This window comes from Dermacentor silvarum, chromosome 11 (assembly GCF_013339745.2).
Source record: "Dermacentor silvarum isolate Dsil-2018 chromosome 11, BIME_Dsil_1.4, whole genome shotgun sequence".
In the NCBI taxonomy this organism is placed as follows: domain Eukaryota; kingdom Metazoa; phylum Arthropoda; class Arachnida; order Ixodida; family Ixodidae; genus Dermacentor; species Dermacentor silvarum.
Genome location: NC_051164.1, coordinates 101,775,740 through 101,797,786, shown reverse-complemented (window position 1 = coordinate 101,797,786; position 22,047 = coordinate 101,775,740). Strand labels below are relative to the sequence as shown.

General features: G+C 46.5%; 1 protein-coding gene across 4 annotated transcripts in view; it reads right to left on the bottom strand.

Annotated features, from left to right (window-relative positions):
• Window positions 1-2,380: 2,380 nt before the first annotated feature.
• The window catches only part of LOC119433221 (uncharacterized), a 155,571-nt gene continuing 135,904 nt past the window's right edge, over window positions 2,381-22,047 (bottom strand). For 3 of the 4 annotated variants that reach the window (XM_049658934.1, XM_049658935.1, XM_049658933.1), the window contains 2 exons: window positions 3,345-3,411; window positions 2,381-2,812 (listed from right to left, as the gene is read on the bottom strand). In XM_049658934.1, coding sequence (XP_049514891.1) covers window positions 2,460-2,812; window positions 3,345-3,411 — 420 coding nt within the window. In that variant the 3' untranslated portion in view covers window positions 2,381-2,459. The remainder of the gene's footprint in view (window positions 2,813-3,344; window positions 3,412-22,047) is intronic. The other variant, XM_049658936.1, reaches the window with a different exon arrangement.

The window sequence follows — 22,047 nt, the reverse complement described above, 5'->3', positions numbered from 1 at the left end:
TTGGGCATCTTGTGCCTGCTATCCCGAGTACCAAGGCACAGCCAAAAAATGTGATGAATGTTCGCCGTATATAGACGCCGTAGATTCTTTTTTAACAGCGAAGCTGTTTAAGCCAGCCGTAAAAATTGCGCGTTTCACGAAACAATCATCATCAGCATTGGCTCGAGCGTCATCGTCTTCTTCGGCAGCTGGCTCGTTGGTGCCCCTCAGTTAGCGCTCGTACTGCTCGGCACGCGCTCGTGCCACTGCTCCCGCGTTCGTCGTCTTCCACAGCTGGCTGCGTGGCCGCTAATCATCCCAGCGTGCAATTTCACTTCTCTTCTGTCGTCGTAATGGGGAGGCAAAGCTTGCACTAGGCCGCGCAAAGCTCGAGACGCAACGAAGCTGGCCGATTTATTGCGTCTCCTGGTAGTGTCGAGGTTGAACTTGGTAGCAGCTACGTTCGGCCTTGGCTATGCCTGAGTTGAGCTTGGTTATGCCAGGTATCTCTTAGGTTATGACGCAATCGATCGGACAGCTTCGCTGTGTCTCGAGCTTTGCGCGGCCTAGTGCAAGCTTTACCGTTTCTTTCTTACCTTTCTCCATGGTTCGCGAGTTTCTGGAAGATCATGGAGGCTCGTCTAATTTGTCTTACCGTTCTACAGAGCTTGCAGTCTGCATCGCGCTTGCTTGGGTGTCTGTCGCTATTTTAGGATGATCGTGTACTTACCTTGTTTTTAGTCTTGCCTTGAAATGACGGCTTTCGTTTCCGTAAGACTTCTGTGTTAGTAAGGACATGTGTTCAAAGGTGTTTGCGACAATATTGATGTACAATATGAACCACACTTGTCTAGAGAGGTCACTCGGTCAATTTGGACGTCGCCTACCAAAAAAAAAGCACAGGCCAGTGCCACAATGAGACCGCACATAGTCAATCCGCATGCTGGGTCCATGTCCTATAGGACGAACATTAGTCTAACAATGCAGCAACTGCGGACACAGGCGCTGCCGGCCACTCGACGACTCCGGACAAGTGTGATTCAGACTGCACTATAGTGGCTCGCTTTCTTGTTCCTTTTTCCCCCTTTTCTCTTGCATGTGCAAGTGCTGGCATGTCGTAAAGTGAGCATTTTTGCACTATTGTTAAGAACAACATAAAGTTCCACCTTAAAATCAGTGGAGGCTCCTAAGTAAGGAAAGGCGCAAGAATACTCGTGGCAATGCCTCCATGGAGTTCACGGTGACGTCATGGGTTATCAGCGCCCCTGCTCCGAGCTATTTATCGAAAAGCAATTGGATGACATTGCCTCCTGACGCAGCCAGAGACTTGTACTGTGCAACAAATTTCTGTGCAACAAAGAAAACCCATAAATAAAAGACCCAAAGACAGAAAAATATTGAAATTTGAAACCCTGCATGTCGGTGCTTCTCTAGGCTGTCTCGATAATAAATTGATATATTTCGTTGCATTCATTTAGACATTCATTCATTTGCCGCACAGAAACACTTCCCTTCATTGCTTACCTTGAGTGCCTCTTTAGTAAATAGACATTTCCTCGCATTCATTCATTCCTTTGCCGCACAAAAAAAAACTCATGTACGTGAAGTAGCACAAACAAAGGAATTCCATACAGGTTTCTCAGAAAGAAGGCTTCGCAGTTGAATAAAAATTGCTCCGGGTCAGGGGATCGAGCCCAGGACCAACAAGAGCTTTCTAGAGCAGTCGCTCCACCATGCTGCCTGTTCCAGCTGAGGCTATGCACAGCCCCTGATGATGGGAGCATCCTGGTTAGCCTGACGAAGTACCAACTGTAAATAGCTTTGCAAGATTTCAAACATTTTTTTTATTTGGCACACTTGTCTTCTTCTTCTTCTGCTGCTGCTGCTGCAGCAGCAGCAGCAGCAGCAGCAATCTCGGATGCGATGGTGTCGTCATCATGGCATCCGGACGAATCCTGCTCACCACATTTTTCACCGTCCAGCACCGCCATCACCACAGTGTTGCTCTCCACGGGGCCGTGCAACAAGTCCGGCAGCGTCGGTGATGTGCCCCAGCAATCCTCGCTGTCGGCGACCATGCCCGAGTCCGAGGAGAAGTTTGTCGGGGCGTCTTCTAGCCTCTGCGCCAGGGCAGCCTCGTGAGTAAGGGTGAGTAAGGAGACCCATTGAAGCCAACGATGTCGTGCTTGCGTCGGCCTGAGCCATAGTGCATCTGCTGCTCCGTACCATAGCGTGGCATTTCTGGCGAAGACGTGGCGTAGTCCCTTGCAAAGCCCTGCATGACGTGTGCCAGGGGTGTGTCCTGGTACTTGCCCGGCAATTTCGTGACGAGCAAGGGCCGCTGGTCGTAGCCGTAGCTGGATGAGGAGTGCTGGCTCATGTCGGACAAGTCTCCGTAGAACGCCTCGGATTGGGGAGGCGCGGGCGGTGGCGGGACGTCGGACAGGCGATCGACCGAGGAGGCATCACCGTCGATGGACTCATAGATGTCGTCCGGAAACGCACTGTAAACGCTCGACCGAGTAATGTCCCGGCCTCCGGCTGTGAGCCCAAGTTCGGCGATGGGGTCCGTTCTGGGCCGCTTGGCCGCTCTTCAGGTGGCTTGGGGTCCGCTGGAGCTTGTTGGAGTGGTGCTGCGAGGGCGGTTGCTGCTGTTCAGGGCTGTTGATGGCGCTGATGTTGCTGCTGGCCGAGCTGCGGTGCAACGTGCCTCCAGAGACTTGGCTAACGGCGTTGATGTTGTTCTGCCCTTCCTCCAGCATCCTGTTGTTAGCACCGGGAGACGAGTGTGCTAGGCTGCGGTTGTTGCTGACCCTGTCCATAGATTGGTGACCTGGAAAAAAATAAAAGGTGGCAATCCAGTCATGCGAATGTGTTCAACAAAAGTAGCTATTAAACGGAGTATGCTTTAACGGAAATGACTCAGCATATCTTTCATCAATTCTGCAACTATGTGCCCACTTTTGTACTGTTTTCCTCAGTTGTTTAACTGGATATATCAACACAATTGAAGTGACCTGGCTGCGCATGCAGGCAAGGTCATGTAATGGTAAGTATGAGTGCAGTATGGGTGTAAAGTGCATTCAAGGTGGCAGGGCGTGATAGCAGATGTCAACATAAATGTGATTTCAAGTATTTGAAAAACTTCATAATAGCACTCCCTTACTATATCTTTCATTTTAATGCAAAAAACAGGGCAATTAAAGGCTTTCCAATTCCATTTCATATTGATCCTCCTTGTACATCATACATCGATATACATACAGACCGACAAACTTCGGCGTGTTTCATAAAAAATTGATTTTTTTTTCAGGCATTTTCTGTATGATCATCTAACATTACACAGAAGTCATCTGACTCCTTACCTGGTATGGTGAACTTTGGCGTAACTGTAGAATTTTTGTCCTGTGAGTTCCAAGACTGCTGGACAACCTGAAAGACAAGTTCAAAAGAACATCAGAATGGCAAGGCGATGCAGACTTACAAAACGAGGCATGCGTGATAAGAAAGTTAGTAATTAGTAAGAGGATCACTTGCATATAAGGAGGAGGCTAAGTTTTTGTGTACTGTGTTAGTTACTAAAGCTGCCTCCTTGTGGCAGCAGCAATTAGAAAGCTTGCGCCAACAAGCTTTTTCAATGCACCAGCACCAGAAGAACATAAAAAACTGTAGTGACTGTACGAAATAAGAGCGGTGACGGTATGCAGGATAACCACAGTGGCTACCATAAAATTGGGTTTCAAAAGGTTACACACTTAAAAGAGTCAAATGGCAGTGCCATAAAGAAGGACACATTGTAAGAAAAAGTAAAAAAGAAGAAAGTCATTGTAAACAAACAATAGATTTTTGTCTACCCTTTTAAGCATTGAGGTAATAGAATAGAAACAGTGTCTTTGCTCGGCTTTTCATTAAACAAATAGAAATAGAAACGCAGAAACGAGAATGTTACTGCAGTTCTACTGCATGACCATCCTCGAAATGGAGTCAGCTTACGTAATGCAAGTCAACGATAACTAGGCATAATAGCTTCGTGGCAGCAAAGTCTTTTTGTAATTATTAGCATTGCACATTCGTGCTGTAACTGGTCGAAGTTATCGGAGGCTTCATAAACCATAAAAGACAAGCGAATAAAAGGAATGACTCGTGGCGCCGCCGCCTTGAAGCCTTGACGTACCAGCGCTCTAGTCGTCTCCAAAATTGAGGAAGCGAAGTTTCACGCTTCAGTGTTTGTACCAGCACTAAACACTTTCATCACCAAATGAGTGAAACTGGATTGTCTGGATATTTTACCAGTGTAAATTGAATTAGTGTTGCTTTGCAGCCTTCGTTGCCTTTTAAAGATGCGCAGTGTTTAAGATTAAACTGCGACGTAAGGAATACGAAAACCTTGAAAAATTATTAGAGAAGTGGAAGAATATTTGGAGAAAAATGCAAGTGCTGGAGTTAAAAAAGCATAGCCGCCCGCATCAAAGTGGCTTCCTTCCGAGGCAAAGATATAAGCACCGGTCAGGAGATGTACGTGATACCACGAGTGTAAGCGACGCTAATCAAGAGCACGGTAGATCTTTAGTATGTGAAGCTACGCCTGCGGTGTTTGTAAAAATGAATACGAATATTTTTGATAAGCTGGCGAGACGTTGATCTGCTTTGTATAAGGCTCAGAAATGTTAAAGTGAAGCTGTTTATGGCTAGGCTTCCGTGCATTTTTCGTGTGTGAGTGTGCAAAAATGTGGGCTGATCCTGGTGATAGTCCAGAAAAATCAGTGCACTTCAGCGATCCGCCTCGTTCTGTTCTTATTTACCGCGACAACAGCCGGCTGTCGCAGCTGTTACCACCATTTGCGGACGTAGACTATTTCAAACATAAAAGGTAAGAATCTGATTTACGTATGGTGGGCGAGCCCATGTTAATTCGCTTAGTCATCCACTTAATTCGCTTTATCATCTATCTTTATCATACATCTAGGGTTGCATGCTTAGGGGATATGAATGCTTAGGGGGGTATGAGCCATTCATGAGGATAGTTTTTGTACCTTTCGTGTGTTGGACGTCTTTTCACACATATGAGGCTTTCGCCCTTACAAAGTGCAGTATAACACGGTGCCTCAAAGCGAGAGCTGTCACAACGAAAGAAGACAAGAATGTGGCATGGCGGGCACGCGCCGAGTGTCTTTATCAGCTCACTGGCTTTGAAACGAGATAATTATGTGTGCGATTGTGGCCTAATTTATTGAAAAACAGCGTGGCCTTATTATTATACACAAGAATAAAGATTGTGGTCTAATGGTTAGAGCATCGGACTGCCATTATTTTATTTATTCAAGCGAGCAGAAAGAAGCAGAAAGATTTCGGAGTCTTCAGGAGTGTAGAATGTGTGGTGCACATGTTGTTTATAATTAACACGGGAGAGACATCTATAATCAGGTACTAAAAGTCACATACGCTTTATCTGCCTAAATTGGGAAGCAATTGGGAAACAAACAAGACAGGCACAAAGAAAAGGCGAATACAGTGGACGAGCACATACTAATAGAAGAGCACATAATAGTTGTAAGTTGTAAAAGGTAAAGTCAGTGCTCATACAGGGTTCCGCGTTTTCTTTGCACCTGTCTTGTTTGCGTTGCATTCCCCAAATAATTTGTTGAAAGTGGTGAATTTTCAGTCACCAAGCCGTTTGAAGGCAGAAGGGCGAAGTTTAGGCAAATCCATCCACAAACCACCAATTCCCATGTTGAGTGAAGCACCATGCTTGCAGCTGCCATTACCTCTAGTAATTTTTGTTTCTTTTGTACTTCGTCATTTGCTTCCAACGCCTGGTTATTGCCACTATCGGCCTCTTTCCGTGACAGGCAGCGAAAAATAAAGATGTGGTACGAGGTCAACAGAAAATACTGACCGAGGCTTAAGCAATCGCGCTGATCGAAGCTTCGGACTCGAAAACAGTAAAATGATTTAATTTCATTTATTTGATGATATCATCAATGTCGGCAACATTCTGGCCACCCTTTTAGCAACATTTGATTGCATAATGACTATAAATAAATGATGCGTAGAGATGAGCATATAGCAACACACGCACACAAAGGCACACAATGACGAGCGCTTTGCTTAAGCGCGCTTGCTCGATGCGCAATGTAGTCACACAACATTTTGTACGATGTGAACATAATTGTTCAGGAAACGAAAACAATGAATTGAAGAAAACACTGAAGTACTAAAAGAAAGAATCACTCTAAATTGTAGGGAGACTTGCACAATCAATACAGCCTTCGTGCTGGCTTCAAGTCACCTCGTTCCATTGCTGGACCATGCGACGCAGTGTTCCCGCTCCGTGGCCTTGAAATCCAGCCCGTTGAATTCGAGTTGAAGTTTCAGCTTGAATTTAACATTTCGTCTGGCAACATCAGTCGATGACGCCATCATTCACGTGATCTGATAACTCAGTCTCTTCCCTCGCCGCCGTGCTGCAGGTTCTCGGAGCGCTTCGCCGCAGTCTTCGCGCAATGTTCATGACTTTCCCGACTATCCAGGTTAGTTTACGTTGACTATTCTTGTGAATGTAGTAACGGAAACTGCTTCTGTACCGCGATATTATGTACTTACGGCCCGAGATGGCGCGGCGCCGTTGGAATCAACAGGAACGCGGTAGATCTTGAAATGATCTATCGCATTTTACGAGTTACATGTGCGTCAAAACCATCCGATGTTTCCGACGACGCCTCGTGAAGGAACCGGTAGGAAACCCGTTTGGAGCTCGTTGGTAATTGGTTTAATGCCATGTTCGTAAGATTGTCGTACGATAGACTGGATTGTTTACACGCACATATGTGCCACGCGTCCGAACCATCCGATCCACCGTAAATGATGACTGCTGTGATTGTTCAAACACTCAAGATTGCAAATTAGTTCGAAAGTGGTAATATGTGGTTGGTGGCGACTGTGGTATGGTTGGCAGGAGGTTTTTTACGGTGACGTTAATTAGGGAACACTTTTCCGAACCTATCAACCTAGCTGTCGATGCGTGCTGAAAAGATGGATGCTTCATCTACTTTGGAAAAATTTTGTAAACTTATTAGCAACGCATTCGGTGTGGTAATGGCAATAGTAGACGAGAAAAGCTTCTGCATACATCTGTAACGTGATTTGTTGTTGTTCTCGGGTAGCGTTGATATTAACCCTGCCTTAGATTCCCCAGAAGTCACAAGTGTCTAATAAATTTAAAACGACTAAAATTATGCCTCGGGACAATGTTCTGGTGATGTATTGTAGCCAAAGGCAGATTTAGCCCACGGAATCATCCGCTCAGGACAAGAATAATTAAAAACCACACACGACGCTCCAGGACGCGAAGGTGTGCATTGATTAACCATCTAGTCATGCTCGACAATGCAAAGCCAGTGCGCAATACTGGTAATACCGTCCGTCGCTAACAGAGACGCCAGATTATAGACGCGGTGTTGCTTCACGATGATATTGGCGGATAAAGCTGCTGCAGTTCATTTGGCGCCAGAAGTGTGCTTTGTCGCTTACGCTCGTAATCGCCTGTTTTTATCACGCAGATATTTAGGAATGAAGCAGGGATAGATACCGTAGAAGGGCCTTTTCGTGCTCCCGCTGATAAACTTATTTGTCGGTAACAGCTCTTAATCTTATGTCTAGCAACCGCGCAAAGCGGGAAAAGATAGCCTGAGCAAAATGAACGGGCAGCTGCTTGCGAACTTGTCTTGAACTGTATCTCATAATTTTCTGAAGGCACTTGAACGAACACGTGTTGTCTTATTTGTCTTCTACAAATTTTCTGCCTTCTAAAGTTAAACTATCAGTAATGTTTTATGGAGAGGATATGCTAGATATGCAAATGTTGCTTCCACAGGCTGTTTATGCCCTCTGGTGTTCATAATTTGCGCGGTCAAGTAGAGTCAGCAAGTCGACAAATAAGAAAAAAAAATAATTGCGTTTTCTTTATTTCGCGATGATAATATACGTTTATGCGCACACTGATATAGTATGCAGGGCTGTGCATCAACGTGCTTGGCAATTCGTATGAGCCTGTTTCGAAGCAGTTTAACCATTGGGCGTTTCTTTAATGCACATCGCTCGACGGGTGCCACGTGATACTGGTATGAAAGGACAAGCATGGAACGAACATCGCAAGCACTACCCCAATGTTAAAAAGAGCCGGCAGATCCCACACCATGTGGGAATCGATGTAATGCGAAGCAGTGTGCCAGGAGCCTACCCAAACGACCATGAGAGCATAAGTTAACGAAACGACCGTGAAAGCACCAAGACGTATGCAGCTGTTTCATGATCTACATGACACGCATGCCATGACATTCATGTCATGAGTTCCTCAGGAGTCCCTTTAGCTAGGCCTAAGAGACCTTCAGGCGAAAGCCTTAGTCTTACGCATGACTATGACTTCTACCATCAACGTTTAGCCTTTTCCTTCACTTAGCGCCCACGTCAGAACCCATTTCAGTGGGTTCTGAGTGTTAATCTGTTCTCACTGAGTCATTGTTAATTTTACTGGGTCATGCCCATGACTGGCTTCTATCACCATCCTTCAGTGTTTCCCTCATTTATAGTACCCACGTTCGAACCCATTTCAATGGTTTTTGAGTGTTAATCATTTTTCGCTGAGTCATTGTCATTTTAGGCGGCTGTTTCATGACCTAAATGACACGCATGTCATGACATTTATGTTAGTCATGTACAGTTATTATACTATGCCAATTTCGATACCTACCAAGTCAATGAAACGACCATGAGAGCACCAAGACGTAGGCGGATAGATAGATAGATAGATAGATAGATAGATAGATAGATAGATAGATAGATAGATAGATAGATAGATAGATAGATAGATAGATAGATAGATAGATAGATAGATAGATAGATAGATAGATAGATAGATAGATAGATAGATAGATAGATAGATAGATAGATAGATAGATAGATAGATAGATAGATAGATAGATAGATAGATAGATAGATAGATAGATAGATAGATAGATAGATAGATAGATAGATAGATCACCGCGCCACTGTGCGGCGTGTTCTCTCGTTGTTCGCGACACTCGTGCTGCGCGTGCTCTCTCTCTAGTTACATAGTAGGCGAACGCCATATTTTAAAGAAATGATAAATGATCTTCGTTTTGGTGAGAGATACGAGAAATTTCTGGTGCAATGGCTCGCAAAGGCTCGTAAGGGTTAAACAAAGTGCTTTATGACAAACAGTGCGCGGTTGACAATTGTGTAAACTACTACAGTTGTCGTTTTGTCACGCGGTCGCCTCACAGTTTCACAGACCACTAGTCGAATTCCCATATCATCCCATGATATTTGCCCTTTCCGTTGCTGCAAATACATGCTTTTCCATTTACTGCATTTCCTCACTGTCCATTTAACCACGTCAATGTTTCTCATCAGCTGGTCCCGCAGCGCGCTTCGTCCCGAAAGGGGAGAGCATTGAGTGAACGCACCCGTATGTACGTAGCTTACTGAACTTTGTCGTCATTTCCGTAAGGGTCACTGGGTTTATTACAAGACATGTATCAAGTGAAGACACGCGGACAGAAAAATGCGTGATTGCACTCTGTGTACAGCGCGGTCCTTGTTTCACTTCTCTGAAATAAGCAATTTCACGGGCTCCGTGAAATGCTCACTGTTCCGTGTTTGCGAAGCTGTTGGGGCACTGAGTGACACATAATATACCGAGCGACCGTAATACTGAGCGACCGTACTATACAGATCGATAGCATATTTCTCGACTTTTCGAAGGCATTCGATCATGTAGCGCACTGTCGCCTGATTTCAAAGTTAACTGCACTGCAATTAGACTCACAGACACTAACTTGGCATCGGAACTTCCTCTCTAACCGTGAACAGTTTACAATAGTTAACAATATTTCCTCACCTCTTTGCTATGTTACTTCCGGTGTACCTCAAGGTAGCGTTCTTGGGCCACTACTATTCCTGATATACATTAATGATCTTCCTAACAATTAGCATCACGCGTGTGATTTTTCGCAGACGATTGCATTGTCTACCACCCTATAACCAGTCCTCATGACCATCTCCTTCTTCAAAACGATCTTCAGCTTATTTTTGATTGGTGCAACACTTGGTTAATGACCCTAAATTCATCTAAATGTAAAGGCGTCTCTTTTACTCGCAAACACTCCATCTCTACGTTCTCTTATCACATAAATAACAACCCGATTTCCCCAGCCAATTCATACAAGTACTTGGGAATTAATTTCGAGCCAAACCTTTCCTGGAACCATCACATTACTCCCATATGTGCTAATTCTTCAAGGTCACTGGAGTACTTACGTCGAACCCTGCGCAAATCACCCTCCACGATCCGTAAGCTAGCTTTCCAAACGTTTGTTCGCCCGCAGCTCGAATTCGCCTCTCCAATCTGGTCACCTTACCATAAGAACCTAACCAGCTTATTAGAATCTGTCCAAAATAGGGCCGCACGGTTTATCTCTCATAACTATACATAAAATTCTAGTATTTCGCAAATAAAACTGGATATTTCACTTCCACCCCTCAGTATCCGTCATTACTTCGCTCTTATCTCTGCTTCATAAGTACGTTCATGCGGATAGGAAATCTTCCTTGCGGCTTGAATCTGCACCATGCACATCACGCAGGCTACATAATCACCTCAGCTTCACTCGGATATACGGAAACACTCACGCATTCAATTGGTCGGCCCTTCCCCGTGCCACTCGATTATGGAATGCATTTCCTGATTCTATAGTCTCCGAAAAAAATCCTGACCGATTTCGCCAGCTTCTCATCTCGCATTTCATTGCGTAATCTCGACAAAAATGCGTGTCCCCTTCATCTTATGTTTCCTTATGATATGCCTTCTGTTAGCTTTTTTCTTTTTTTTTTATGGGATCACTTTGCTCTTTTTCTTGTATTACTATGTTTCTTTTTTTTTCTCTCTGATTAGAACGTCACCAGTCCAATATATTTTTGATGCAATACTGATGTAACCGCAATACTGATGCATTCTACCCGTGCTAACATATGGGGCGGAAACATGGAGGTTAACAAAGACGCTCGAGAACAAGTTAAGGACCGCACAAAGAGCGATGGAACGAAAAATCTTAGGACTAACGTTAAGAGACAGGAAGAGAGCGGTGTGGATCAGAGAACAAACGGGGATAGCCGATATTCTAGTTGACATTAAGCGGAAGAAATGGAGCTGGGCAGGCCATGTAATGCGTAGGATGGATAACCGGTGGACCATTAGGGTTACAGAATGGATACCAAGAGAAGGGAAGCGCAGTCGAGGTCGGCAGAAAACCAGATGGGATGATGAAGTTAGGAAATTTGCAGGCGCAAGTTGGAATACGCTAGCGCAAGACAGGGGTAATTGGAGATCGCAGGGAGAGGCCTTCGTCCTGCAGTGGACATAAAATATATGCTGATGATGATGATGATAATGGTGATGATGATAATGATGATGATGATGATGATGATGACGATTATGATGATATAACCCTTCCGTTAATTGGTCCATTGTTATTTTTTGTTGTAGTTGCTATTTTTGTATTCTTATGTATATGACATTGAATTGCCTATTCTTACGTGAACTGTACCTTTTTTTATATTTGTGTAATCATCCAGCGTACGCAGGAAATCATTCATTATTATGCCAATGAATCGTGCATCTATATTATGTACCAATTATGCATGCTGTTTTACTTTTTTTTTTTGTGATGCCCCCCTTACCCAATGCCTCTCACGAGGCCTGTAAGGACTTTTTAAATAAATAAATAAATAAATAAATAAATAAATAAATAAATAAATAAATAAATAAATAAATAAATACTGTTTACCAAGCTCATGGGAAGACGAGACCGCACTTGTTGATGTGTAAACACAAGCACCGGTAAGACGGTCTCCAACGTAAACGGGTGCGTGGTTGCTACGATGGGAGTGCAAGCAACCGGCAACTTTGGAATTTGGATAATGCGAGTTTGCGTGATCATTCTATAATCAGAAAATGATGCAACCTTAGGAGAATCACTGCTTAGTCATCCTGCTTCGCACACCATATGCCACATTCCGTACGTTTCTTTGTGATGCTAGCGCCCTACAGACGGAGGACAAGACCACTTAGGCTGATCGACACGGAAACGGCGGGAAACACGCAGTTCATCGTAGCCGTGACAGATGGCGCCACCATTCCATGGGAGTCCGAATCCACATGTTTCGAGCGACGTCACCGCAGAGGACACCCGCTTCAGCATTAATTTGGATGTAACCGGTAAGAAATACCTGCAAACATTGCATCAAAACTATATCATTGCAGATCCTACCTCTAAGCAAAATTTTGTTCTGTAAATTCCGCTGTCATGATCATGGTCACCCTGTGAGTAACTGCATCAGATAAACGCACTCCTGCACAGACCCTAGACTACTGGGGATCAGGAATTCTTGTTCCCCGGCCAGGCTCTTTTTTTTTTTTTTTTTACCTTTGTCTTCTACATATTGTACTGAACGCACTGGCCCACGGTGCTGGTGAAGGAAGAAAAGGACAAGCAACGCTTGCTCGCCCGCTTCGCCATAGCTGCCTTTGACTTGTTTCGGCCTACCGTTGAAACGCTAGGTCGAGTGCCGCTGAGCAAACATCCCCTTTGCATCTGGTGGAGGTGCTGGGTTTCTCTTCCACATCCTGGAACTCCGCAGTCGGACGCTATCACCAGCTCCTGTGAACGAAATTGAACTGTCCGTAGATGGCGTCACCGTACACGCACTTATTGACACCGGAACCGCCGTTTCTATTATTAGTGAAAAGCTCTGCCGCAATTTGAACAAATTGACCACTCCACTTACCTATCTATCGCTGCGTACGGCAGCCTCGCATCGCATTCAGCCTTCAGCATCATGCACAGCCCGGGTCGTTATTCAAGGCGTTTTGTATGTTGTCGAATTTGTCGTCCTATCCCGTTTCTCGCACGACGTCATCTTTGGATGGAATTTCCTATCTGTAAATCAAGCTGTTGTCGACTGCGCTCGTGCCGAACTTACGTTATCAGTGCCGTGCTTTGACCCTGACGACCACCATTCTACTAAAGTTGTTGCTGCCTCTGACATCGACATCGCACCTTTCTCAGCCGCTCTGGTCCCTGCGCCGTGTGACTTTGTCGCGAACTCATCTGTTTTTGTTTACGCCGTCAGCCTCTTGTGCGAGCCGTAGGAACATTCTGCTTCCTTTTGCTGTCGTCATTTTTAGCGGCGGTTCTGCTGCCCTTTACGCGTGCAATCCCTCCGCGTGCCTTTCATCCATACTCCGCGGCGAGTGCCTGGGGAGCTCTGAAATTTCGACTGCGTCCTCTCGGCTACCATGTTTGACGATCGGCATCACTTCCGCTTTGCGCCGTCACTCCTCCCGGCGCGACCGATGCACCCTGTGGACGTCTTCGCTCATGCCGTCGACTCAGCACTCACACCTGTCCAGCACGCGGAAATTATCAAGCTCCTCCAGCGTTTTCGGGCCTCATTCGACATTCGCCAACCGTCCTTGGGTCGAGCGTCAGACGTCGTTCACCATATCTACACCGGCCAACAAATCCCTTTGCGCCAGCGTCCGTGTCGTGTGTCGGCCGCTGAACGCCGGATCATCGACCAGCAGGTTGACGACACGCTGCAGCGTGGCAGCATCCAGCCCTCTAACAGTCCCTGGGCATCTCCGGTTGTCCTCGTTAAAAAGAAAGACGGCCCAATGAGGTTCTGCGTCGACTATCACCGCCTTAACCGCATAACGCGCAACGATGTCTATCCTCTGCCGCTCATCGACGAAGCCTTGGACAGCCTACAGGGCGCGGAATTCTTTTCCTCGCTGGATCTGCGCTCCGGGTATTGGCAAGTGCCGATGGCAGAGGTCGATCGCCAAAAGACAGCCTTTGTAACACCTGATGGCCTATATGAATTCACGTCATGCCCTTCGGCCTCTGCAACGCACCTGCCACTTTTGAACGATTGATGGACACTATTCTCCGAGGCCTGAAGTGGAACATGTGCCCTTGTTACTTAGATGACATTGTAGTTTGTTCTACCGGCTTTGCGTCACACTTCAGCCACCTCTAAACGTCCTTGCGTGCCTCACCGCTGCAGGACTGCAGCTAAATTTGAAGAAATGCCACTTCGGTGCTCGCAAGCTTACTATTCTCGGTCATGTAGTCTCAAAAGACGGTATCCTCCCGGACCCTACGAAACTTAGTGCCGTGTCCACGTTCCCCAAACCAGCTACCCTGAAAGAGCTTCGCAGCTTCATCGGCTTATGCTCGTATTTCCGACGCTTCGTTCGCAATTTTGCCTCCATAATCGCTCCCTTGACCGAGCTTCTTACCGGCCGTTCTAGACTACCGGACTGATCCCCGCCATGTGACGACGCATTTCAAGAACTGTGCCGCCTTCTCACTTCACCACCAGTACTGCGCCACTTCGATCCCTCTGCTCCAACACAATTCACACGGACGCTAGTGGTGTCGGACTAGGCGCTGTTCTTGGACACCGCACGGATGGCTTCGATGAGTACGTCGTAGCGTATGCCAGCCGCACCCTTACCAAGGCTGAGGCGAACTACTCCGTTACTGAAAAGGAATGTCTGGCCATTATTTGGGCTATCGCAAAATTTCGACCTTAGGAGTATGGGCGCCCTTTTGACATCGTAGACCGACCATCATGCCCTATGCTGGTTGTCTTCACTCAAAGATCCAACTGGTCGGCTCGCTCGTTAGGCATTACGCCTACAAGAATACGACATCCGTGTTGTTTATCGCTCAGGCCGCAAGCATTCCGACGCAGACGCTCTTTCCCGGTCACCCCTGTCACCTGATCCTGTCTCCTCGTCTATTTCCGCCTGCGGTGCCTTCGCCCTCAACATTTCCGACATCTCATCAGAGCAGCGCAAGGACCCTTGGATCTGTTCGCTTCTAGACTTCCCGTATAGCCGGTCGCCAGCGCCGATTTCTCGGACGCTCCGTCGCCAAGCCACGCACTTTATTATTCGGGATAACCTGCTTTACCGCCGCAACTACAACTCCAGCGGACGTAAGTGGTTGCTTGTTATTCCCCGACACCTCCGCTCCGACATCTGCGCCCCTTTCCACGATGACCCACAATGCGGCCACGCTAGGGTATTGAAGACATACTCTCGACTCCAGGTTCGGTACTACTGGCGCGGTATGTACCGTTTCGTTCGTCAGTATGTACGGTCATGCCCCCTGTGCCAACGACGCAGGACGCCACCTAAACATGCTGCCGGCCCCATGCAGCCTTTACCATGTCCCGCTCAAGCGTTCGAACGCGTCGGCGTTGACCTATACGGTCCGCTTCCCAGCACTCCCAGCGGCAACCGATGGGTTATTGTTGCTATCGACCACCTTACGCGGTACGCTGAAACTTCAGCCCTGCCATCTGCCACAGCAAAAGACTTCGACAGTTTTATCCTTCAGAACCTGGTATTACGGCATGGAGCACCTCGAGAATTACTGAGCTACCGTGGTCGCGTCTTCATCTCTGACGTCATTACAGCGTTGCTAAAGGAGTGTCGCACCATTCACCGTACTACCACGGCATGCCATCCCCAAGCTAATGGCATAACAGAGCAATTTAATCGCACCCTTGGCGACGTGTTGGCATTGTATGTTTCATCTGACCATTGGAATTGGGATTGTATTCTGCCTTTCGTAACATATGCATACAATATTGCAACGCAAAGCACCACTTGATTTTCACCTTTCTGTCTTCTTTACGGACGCGAACCTTCATGCACAATGGGCACAATTCTACCCTACCGGCCGGATGCTTCGGAGTCGACGACTGTTTCCCGAGCGGCTGCATACGCCGAAGAATGTCTTCAGCTCGCTCGCTCGTTCACTCGCTCGTTCACGCCGTGTACTCCACCGGGCCTTTCCTCCAAGCTGCATTCCAAGTACCACGGTCCCTATCGGGTACTACAACAAACATCCGCAGTCAACTATCTCATCGAGCCGATGGACGCGTCTTCCCACCAGTGTAGTCGCGGCCAGGAAATTGTCCACGACCCCCCTGTGTTCTCATGCCCCTAGGCCGCCAGGATGGCTCCTCTTTCGGTGGGGAGTGATTGTACTGAAGGCACTGGGCCACGGTGCTGGTGAAGGAATAAGAGGAACAAGCAACGCTTGCTCGCCCGCTACGCCATAGCTACCTTTGACTCGTTTCGGTCTACCGTTGAAACGCTAAGTCGAGTGCGGCTAGGCAACGCTATATTATTCTTCACTCCCACTATTGCACTTCCTCGGTCAAGGTCCTCAATCATTTGTTGCATTTCATCCCCAGCTGAACAGGACAATGTCATCTTGAAATAGAAGGTTCATTGAGATATGAGCCGTTGATCCTCATTCCTTAGCTTTTCCAGTGTAATAGCCTGAATAAGTCTTCTAAGCATGCAGTGAATATTATTGGACAGATGGTGCTGTATCATTGCTTGTCGCCTTTCTGGATAAGTAATTTTCTACTTTTCTTGTGGAGAAGCAAGGTAGCTGGGCTATTTTTGTTGATATTTCCCAAGATATATCTCCTTTATTACGTAATCACTCCGAATACTGCTAGTATTCTTACTGAATCAAATGCCTTGTCGTAATCAATGAAAGTAATGCAGAGAAGTTGATTAAACTCCGCAGGTTTCTCAGTTAGCTGATCGATGATATGGACGTGATTCATCGAAGAATATCCCTTCCTGAAGCCAGCCTGTTGCCTTGGTTGATTGAAGTCAGGTGCTACCCTGATTCCGTTGGAAATTATCTTGGTGAATATTTCATAGAATACTGAAAGCAAGTTAATGGGCCTATAATTCTTCAATCCTTTAACTTCACCCAGAGAAACACTCTTGAAGACCAGGCTGATTGTATAGGTGCACACTTCGAATACATTTCTAGTTCGGCCCATTACACAGAGAAATTTCCACGGTACCAGCGGCAAGCAGTAAGATTGCGCCTGGATCGGAAAATAGCAAATAATGAAGCTTACACACGTCCATTTACCATGGCGGAGGTTCAGGCCTCACTGAGTTGTTGAAATAAGTCAGCGCCAGGAAGAGACAGAATAGCTTACGACATGATCAAGCACTTACACCCTGAAACCCACAAAACACTTCTGTCGCTTTTTAACACCATATTCTGTAGTGGGTACATCCCGGCTGCCTTGAAAGAGGTAACAATAATTCCTATTCTCAAAGAGGGCAAGGACCCGACTTAGGCCAGCAGTTATAAGCTTATAGCCCTAACAAGTTGCCTATGCAAACTCTTTGAGAAAATGACTAGCCGGCGCCTGATCCATTTTCTTGAAAATAACGAAACACTAGATCCCTTACAGTGCGCTTTCAGAAAAGCTAGATCCACAACAAATCACATTGTCCGCATCGAGACAGATATCCGTGAGGCGTTCGTGCCTATAATTCTTCAATCCTTTAACTTCTTCCGTCTTATGAATTGTTATAATGTTGGCATTATTCCATCACTCTGGTAAACTTGAAGACGTGAGACATTTCATATAAAGGGCGGCAAGTTATACAAGCATAACATAAATCGACTGTTATTCCATCTTCTCCTGCCGTTGTAGCTTTTCCCTAGTTATGAAGGAGCCTCGTTATCCTGTTCATTACTACTTCCACTACTTCCTATGAAGCTTGCTTGGCTACTCTGGATACTCTCCATGTCCGTATAGAGTTGTTCTGGTGATTTTACTACATCAACGAAATTGCTAATAGCATTACCCTGCTTATCGTTCACTGCATGCACCTTGTCCTGTCCTATGCCAAGTATTCTCACAAATTTTTGAATATTGTTTACTTTCTTCTTGTTTATCACATTGGACAGTTCAGCGAATTCTGTCTGATTTCTTAAGTATCTCACGTTTTGTCATTTATTTACTAGGTGCTTTCTTATTTGGCAACGCTTACCTACTGGTTACCTTGGTGCCTTACCTTCTGAAGTCAGCCTAGATGTTATCATCTTCCTGTTCCTTCATGACTGTAGGGAAGCACGAAGAAAGCAAGATAAGGCTTGGTGCCGCCTTCGGGACTCTCCTACCGCAGAAAATCTCATAAACGTTAAGAAAGCAAAGAGTGATGATAGAAAAACGCGCAACCGTGCCGAAAGGGAAAGCTGGCAAAAATACATATCAGGCATATACTCTTGCACAGACGAAAGGAAAGGCTGGAACCGAGTTAACAAATAAACGCGAACCCATCCTCTACCATTAGTAAACACCCAGAGAAACACTCTTAAAGACCAGGCTGATTGTATAGGTGCCCACTTCGAATACATTTCTAGTTCGGCCCATTACACAGAGAAATTTCCACGGTACCAGCGGCAAGCAGTGCGATTGCGCCTGGATCGGAAAATAACAAAGAATGAAGTTAACAAACGTCCATTTACCATGGCGGAGTTTCAGGCCTCACTGAGACAGAATAGCTTACGACATGATCAAGCACTTACCCCCTGAAACCCACAAAACACTTCTGTCGCTTTTTAACGCCATATTCTGTAGTGGGTACATCCCGGCTGCCTCGAAAGAGGTAACAATAATTCCTATTCTCAAAGAGGGCAAGGACCCGACTTCGGCCAGCAGTTATAGGCTTATAGCCCTAACAAGTTGCCTATGCAAACACTGTGAGAAAATGACTAGCCGGCGCCTGATCCATTTTCTTGAAAATAACGAAACACTAGAACCCTTACAGTGCGCTTTCAGAAAAGCTAGATCCACAACAAATCACCTTGTCCGCATCGAGACAGATATCCGTGATGCGTTTGCGCATAAAAAATTTTTCTTGTCGGTTTTCTTAGACATGGAGAAAGCGTATGAGACAACTTGGCATTTTGGAATCATTCGTGATCTGGCTGGAGTGGGCGTCCGAGGCAACTTGCTGAACGTGATTCAAAGTTTTCTCTCGAACCGCACATTCCGTGCTCGAGTTGGTAACGTCTTACCTCGTCCATTTACCCAAGAGACTGTTGTACCACGAGGAGGTGTGCTGAGTTGCACTCTATTTGTTGTAAAAAATGAACTCTCTCCATAATCCATCGAAAACACGGAGAATGCGGGAGATGGTAATCCAAGACGATGAGCAACACGAGGCAACGTTTCGACAAGTGAACTCCTCGGCACAGTATATATAGGTAGGGTTCTTCTATGGGGGAGAGAAGGTAAGGCGGGTGGGTAAGGTAACGAGCGAGAGTGTGTTAGAGACGAGGGTGTACAGTTGAAAGGAAAGATAATACACTACTGATAGTCGGTGGAGAAATTTAAGGCAGCGCCGTATGTTAGCCGGTTGACGTGTCATTGTAGGTTCCTCTTTTCGTGGAATGCGCCTGGACGACGGGGAGGGGGAGTATCTGCTCCGCTGCAGGTCAGTGAACTATCGTGTCTGAAAGAGAGAATAAAAGTAGCGGCAGAAAAATGGTGCTCGTGGAAAAAAAAGAAATAAAAAAACATTAAAAAACGGGGGGTGAATAAATGAAAGAACAACAACAGCAATGAGTGAAAGCAAAGGAACGTTGGAATATTATTGACAATCGAATAACGGAGAAAAGAAGTAACTAAACAGCTCAATGAAAAATAACTAAGTGCTGTTACCTTATGCTTTGAAGTTAAGCAACGCGAATAGATTCTAATGCTCCCTTTGACACGTTCATGCCTAATGTTTGCATTGTCTTGAACTTATTAATGAGGTACGATTTCTTGATATTTTCTGTCTCTCGCAGAACGTAAATTTGATTGTAGTACGTAGAGTTTAAGTTCATCGAAGTTATGACCTGGTTGGTTGAAATGCTCGGCGACGGCTTAGGGAAGGTGGTGACGGCTTTGCTGGCGACGGCTTTTTAGGTGTGTTCGCCCGACGTCCCTTTAACCTGACTGACGTTCATTGATTGTCCCGTTTCGGCGATATATTGTTTCTTACAGGAGGAACACTCAAGCATATAAATTACATCGGAGCTAGTTCAAGTAAAGCTAGTTTTCACTTGGAACGACCTCGGCCCTATGCTGGCCCAACATGAGTGGGCGACCTGGCCGACCTTGGCTTAAGCTTGGTCAAGAACGTCGGGCCCAGGTAGGGATTGGCTAGTGGCCCTACACCGGCCGACTTAGGGCTGCCAACATAGACCCAAGGCCGTAGGCCGACCTTGCAGACATAATCTCGTCCGACATTAACTTCCGCCTATATATTTCGCACGACTTGCGGCTGACTCAAGAGAGAGAGAGAAAATGAATAATGAAAGGCAGGGAGGCTAACCGGGACTGAGCCCGGTTGGCTACCCTACACTGGGGGAAGGGAAAGGGAAGAGAAAGATTAAGAGAAGAATGGAAAGTACGCTGTGGGTATAGCCGACGTAGCAACAGGTGACTGACGATCACTCAGTCCGGATCACAGACGATCACTCAATCCGGTAGTTCTCAAAAATCGCAGCAGCGCTTATGTGCCCTTTTGTAGCTGCGATATTTGAGGCCATGGTCCCAAGATCTTGTTCAAGGAGATTGGTTTTTTATCCAGCTGATTGAGAGTTGTACACGGGTCATCTCTTTCGTTTTCAAATGATGGGCAGTAGAACAGTAGGTGTTCATGGTCTCCTCGACACCGCAGGCATTGCACTCGGCGCTATCACCCATTCCAATCAAACACGTGTAAGCATTGGTAAATGCAACACCCAAGCGTAAGCGGCACATCATTGTTTCCTCACTTCGCTGAAGTCCAGGTAACAGCCGCAGTTGCATAGATGGGTCGAGAGAATGCAACCGATGCAGGGTGAATTCAGGTGTGTGCCTCTTCTCCAATGTCATACTGTGCGCTAGCTTGCTTAGGTGTTGGGCTGCGTCAGACCTCGATAAAGGCACAGAAACAAGGTTTGCTCCTTCTTGTGCTTTCCTAGCAGCTTCGTCGGTGAGGTCGTTGCCGTCGATACCGCAATGACCCGGTAGCCACTGAAACACGACGTCGTATCCTTTTGCGATCGTATGATGGTGCGTTTCTCGAATCTCCGACACGAGTTATTCACGGGACCCGCGACGAAGAGCTGACAAAAGACATTGTATGACCGCCTTTTAATCACAGAATATTGCCCACCGATTAGGTGGTTGGTTGTTAATATAATCAATGGCACCTCGGACAAGTTCCGAACTGGTCGATGATGTGACGTGAGAAATCTTGTATGTGATGCTCACTGGTCGTGATGGTATAACCACTGCGCCGGTGGAGCTGGTCTGAGTGGAAGAGACATCCGTATATACGTGGACTCGGTCGATGTAGAGAGTGTGCAAGTAATCTAGAGCTGCTTGCTTCAAGGCCGAGGTAGGCAGGTCAGTCTTTTTCTTATTCCTGGAACGGAAAGGCGCACTTCAGGTTGTTTTAAACACCACAACGCCGACGGTGAACGTGTCGAGGGTGTGAAGCCCGATGGTACGGAGGCACGATGAATGCTGACCACGTTGGAGAATGACGCCTGCATGTGGTCGTCGTTCTAGCAGGTGGGCAAGAGAGGTTGATTGCATCCGTGAAACCTGGCGAAAATGGGTCCTAAGCGTGTCGGTGGTCATGCAAGTCGTGATCGGATGGTCTTGAGCCTTGATAACTGTTCCTGCTGGTGAGGCGCTCCGCGGAAGGCCAAGGCAAACACGTAATGCCTGTGCTTGCACGCTCGGAAGGGCTCGAAGATTTGACTTGCATGTTTTACCAAGCACGGGAGAGCTATTACGTAGGAATCCGATAAAAAGTGCTCGGTACGACTGTAGCAGGTTGCCCACTGATGATCCCCACGTTTTACCGGCGATGAATTTGAAAACGTGAACCATAGATGTGAGCTTCTTCTTCAAGTGAGCATGAGGGCTCCGGCTGGCTCAAAGTACCTACCTGGCCAGCCTGGTGGGTAGCCAACCATGGCCCTACAGAAGACCACGTCTGGGAGCATTGGGTGGCAACTAATCCCCTATCATTATTTGACCGCTGGCTGAACGTCTTTGACCAACTAATAACCAACGTAATTGGCAGCCAACCAGGGC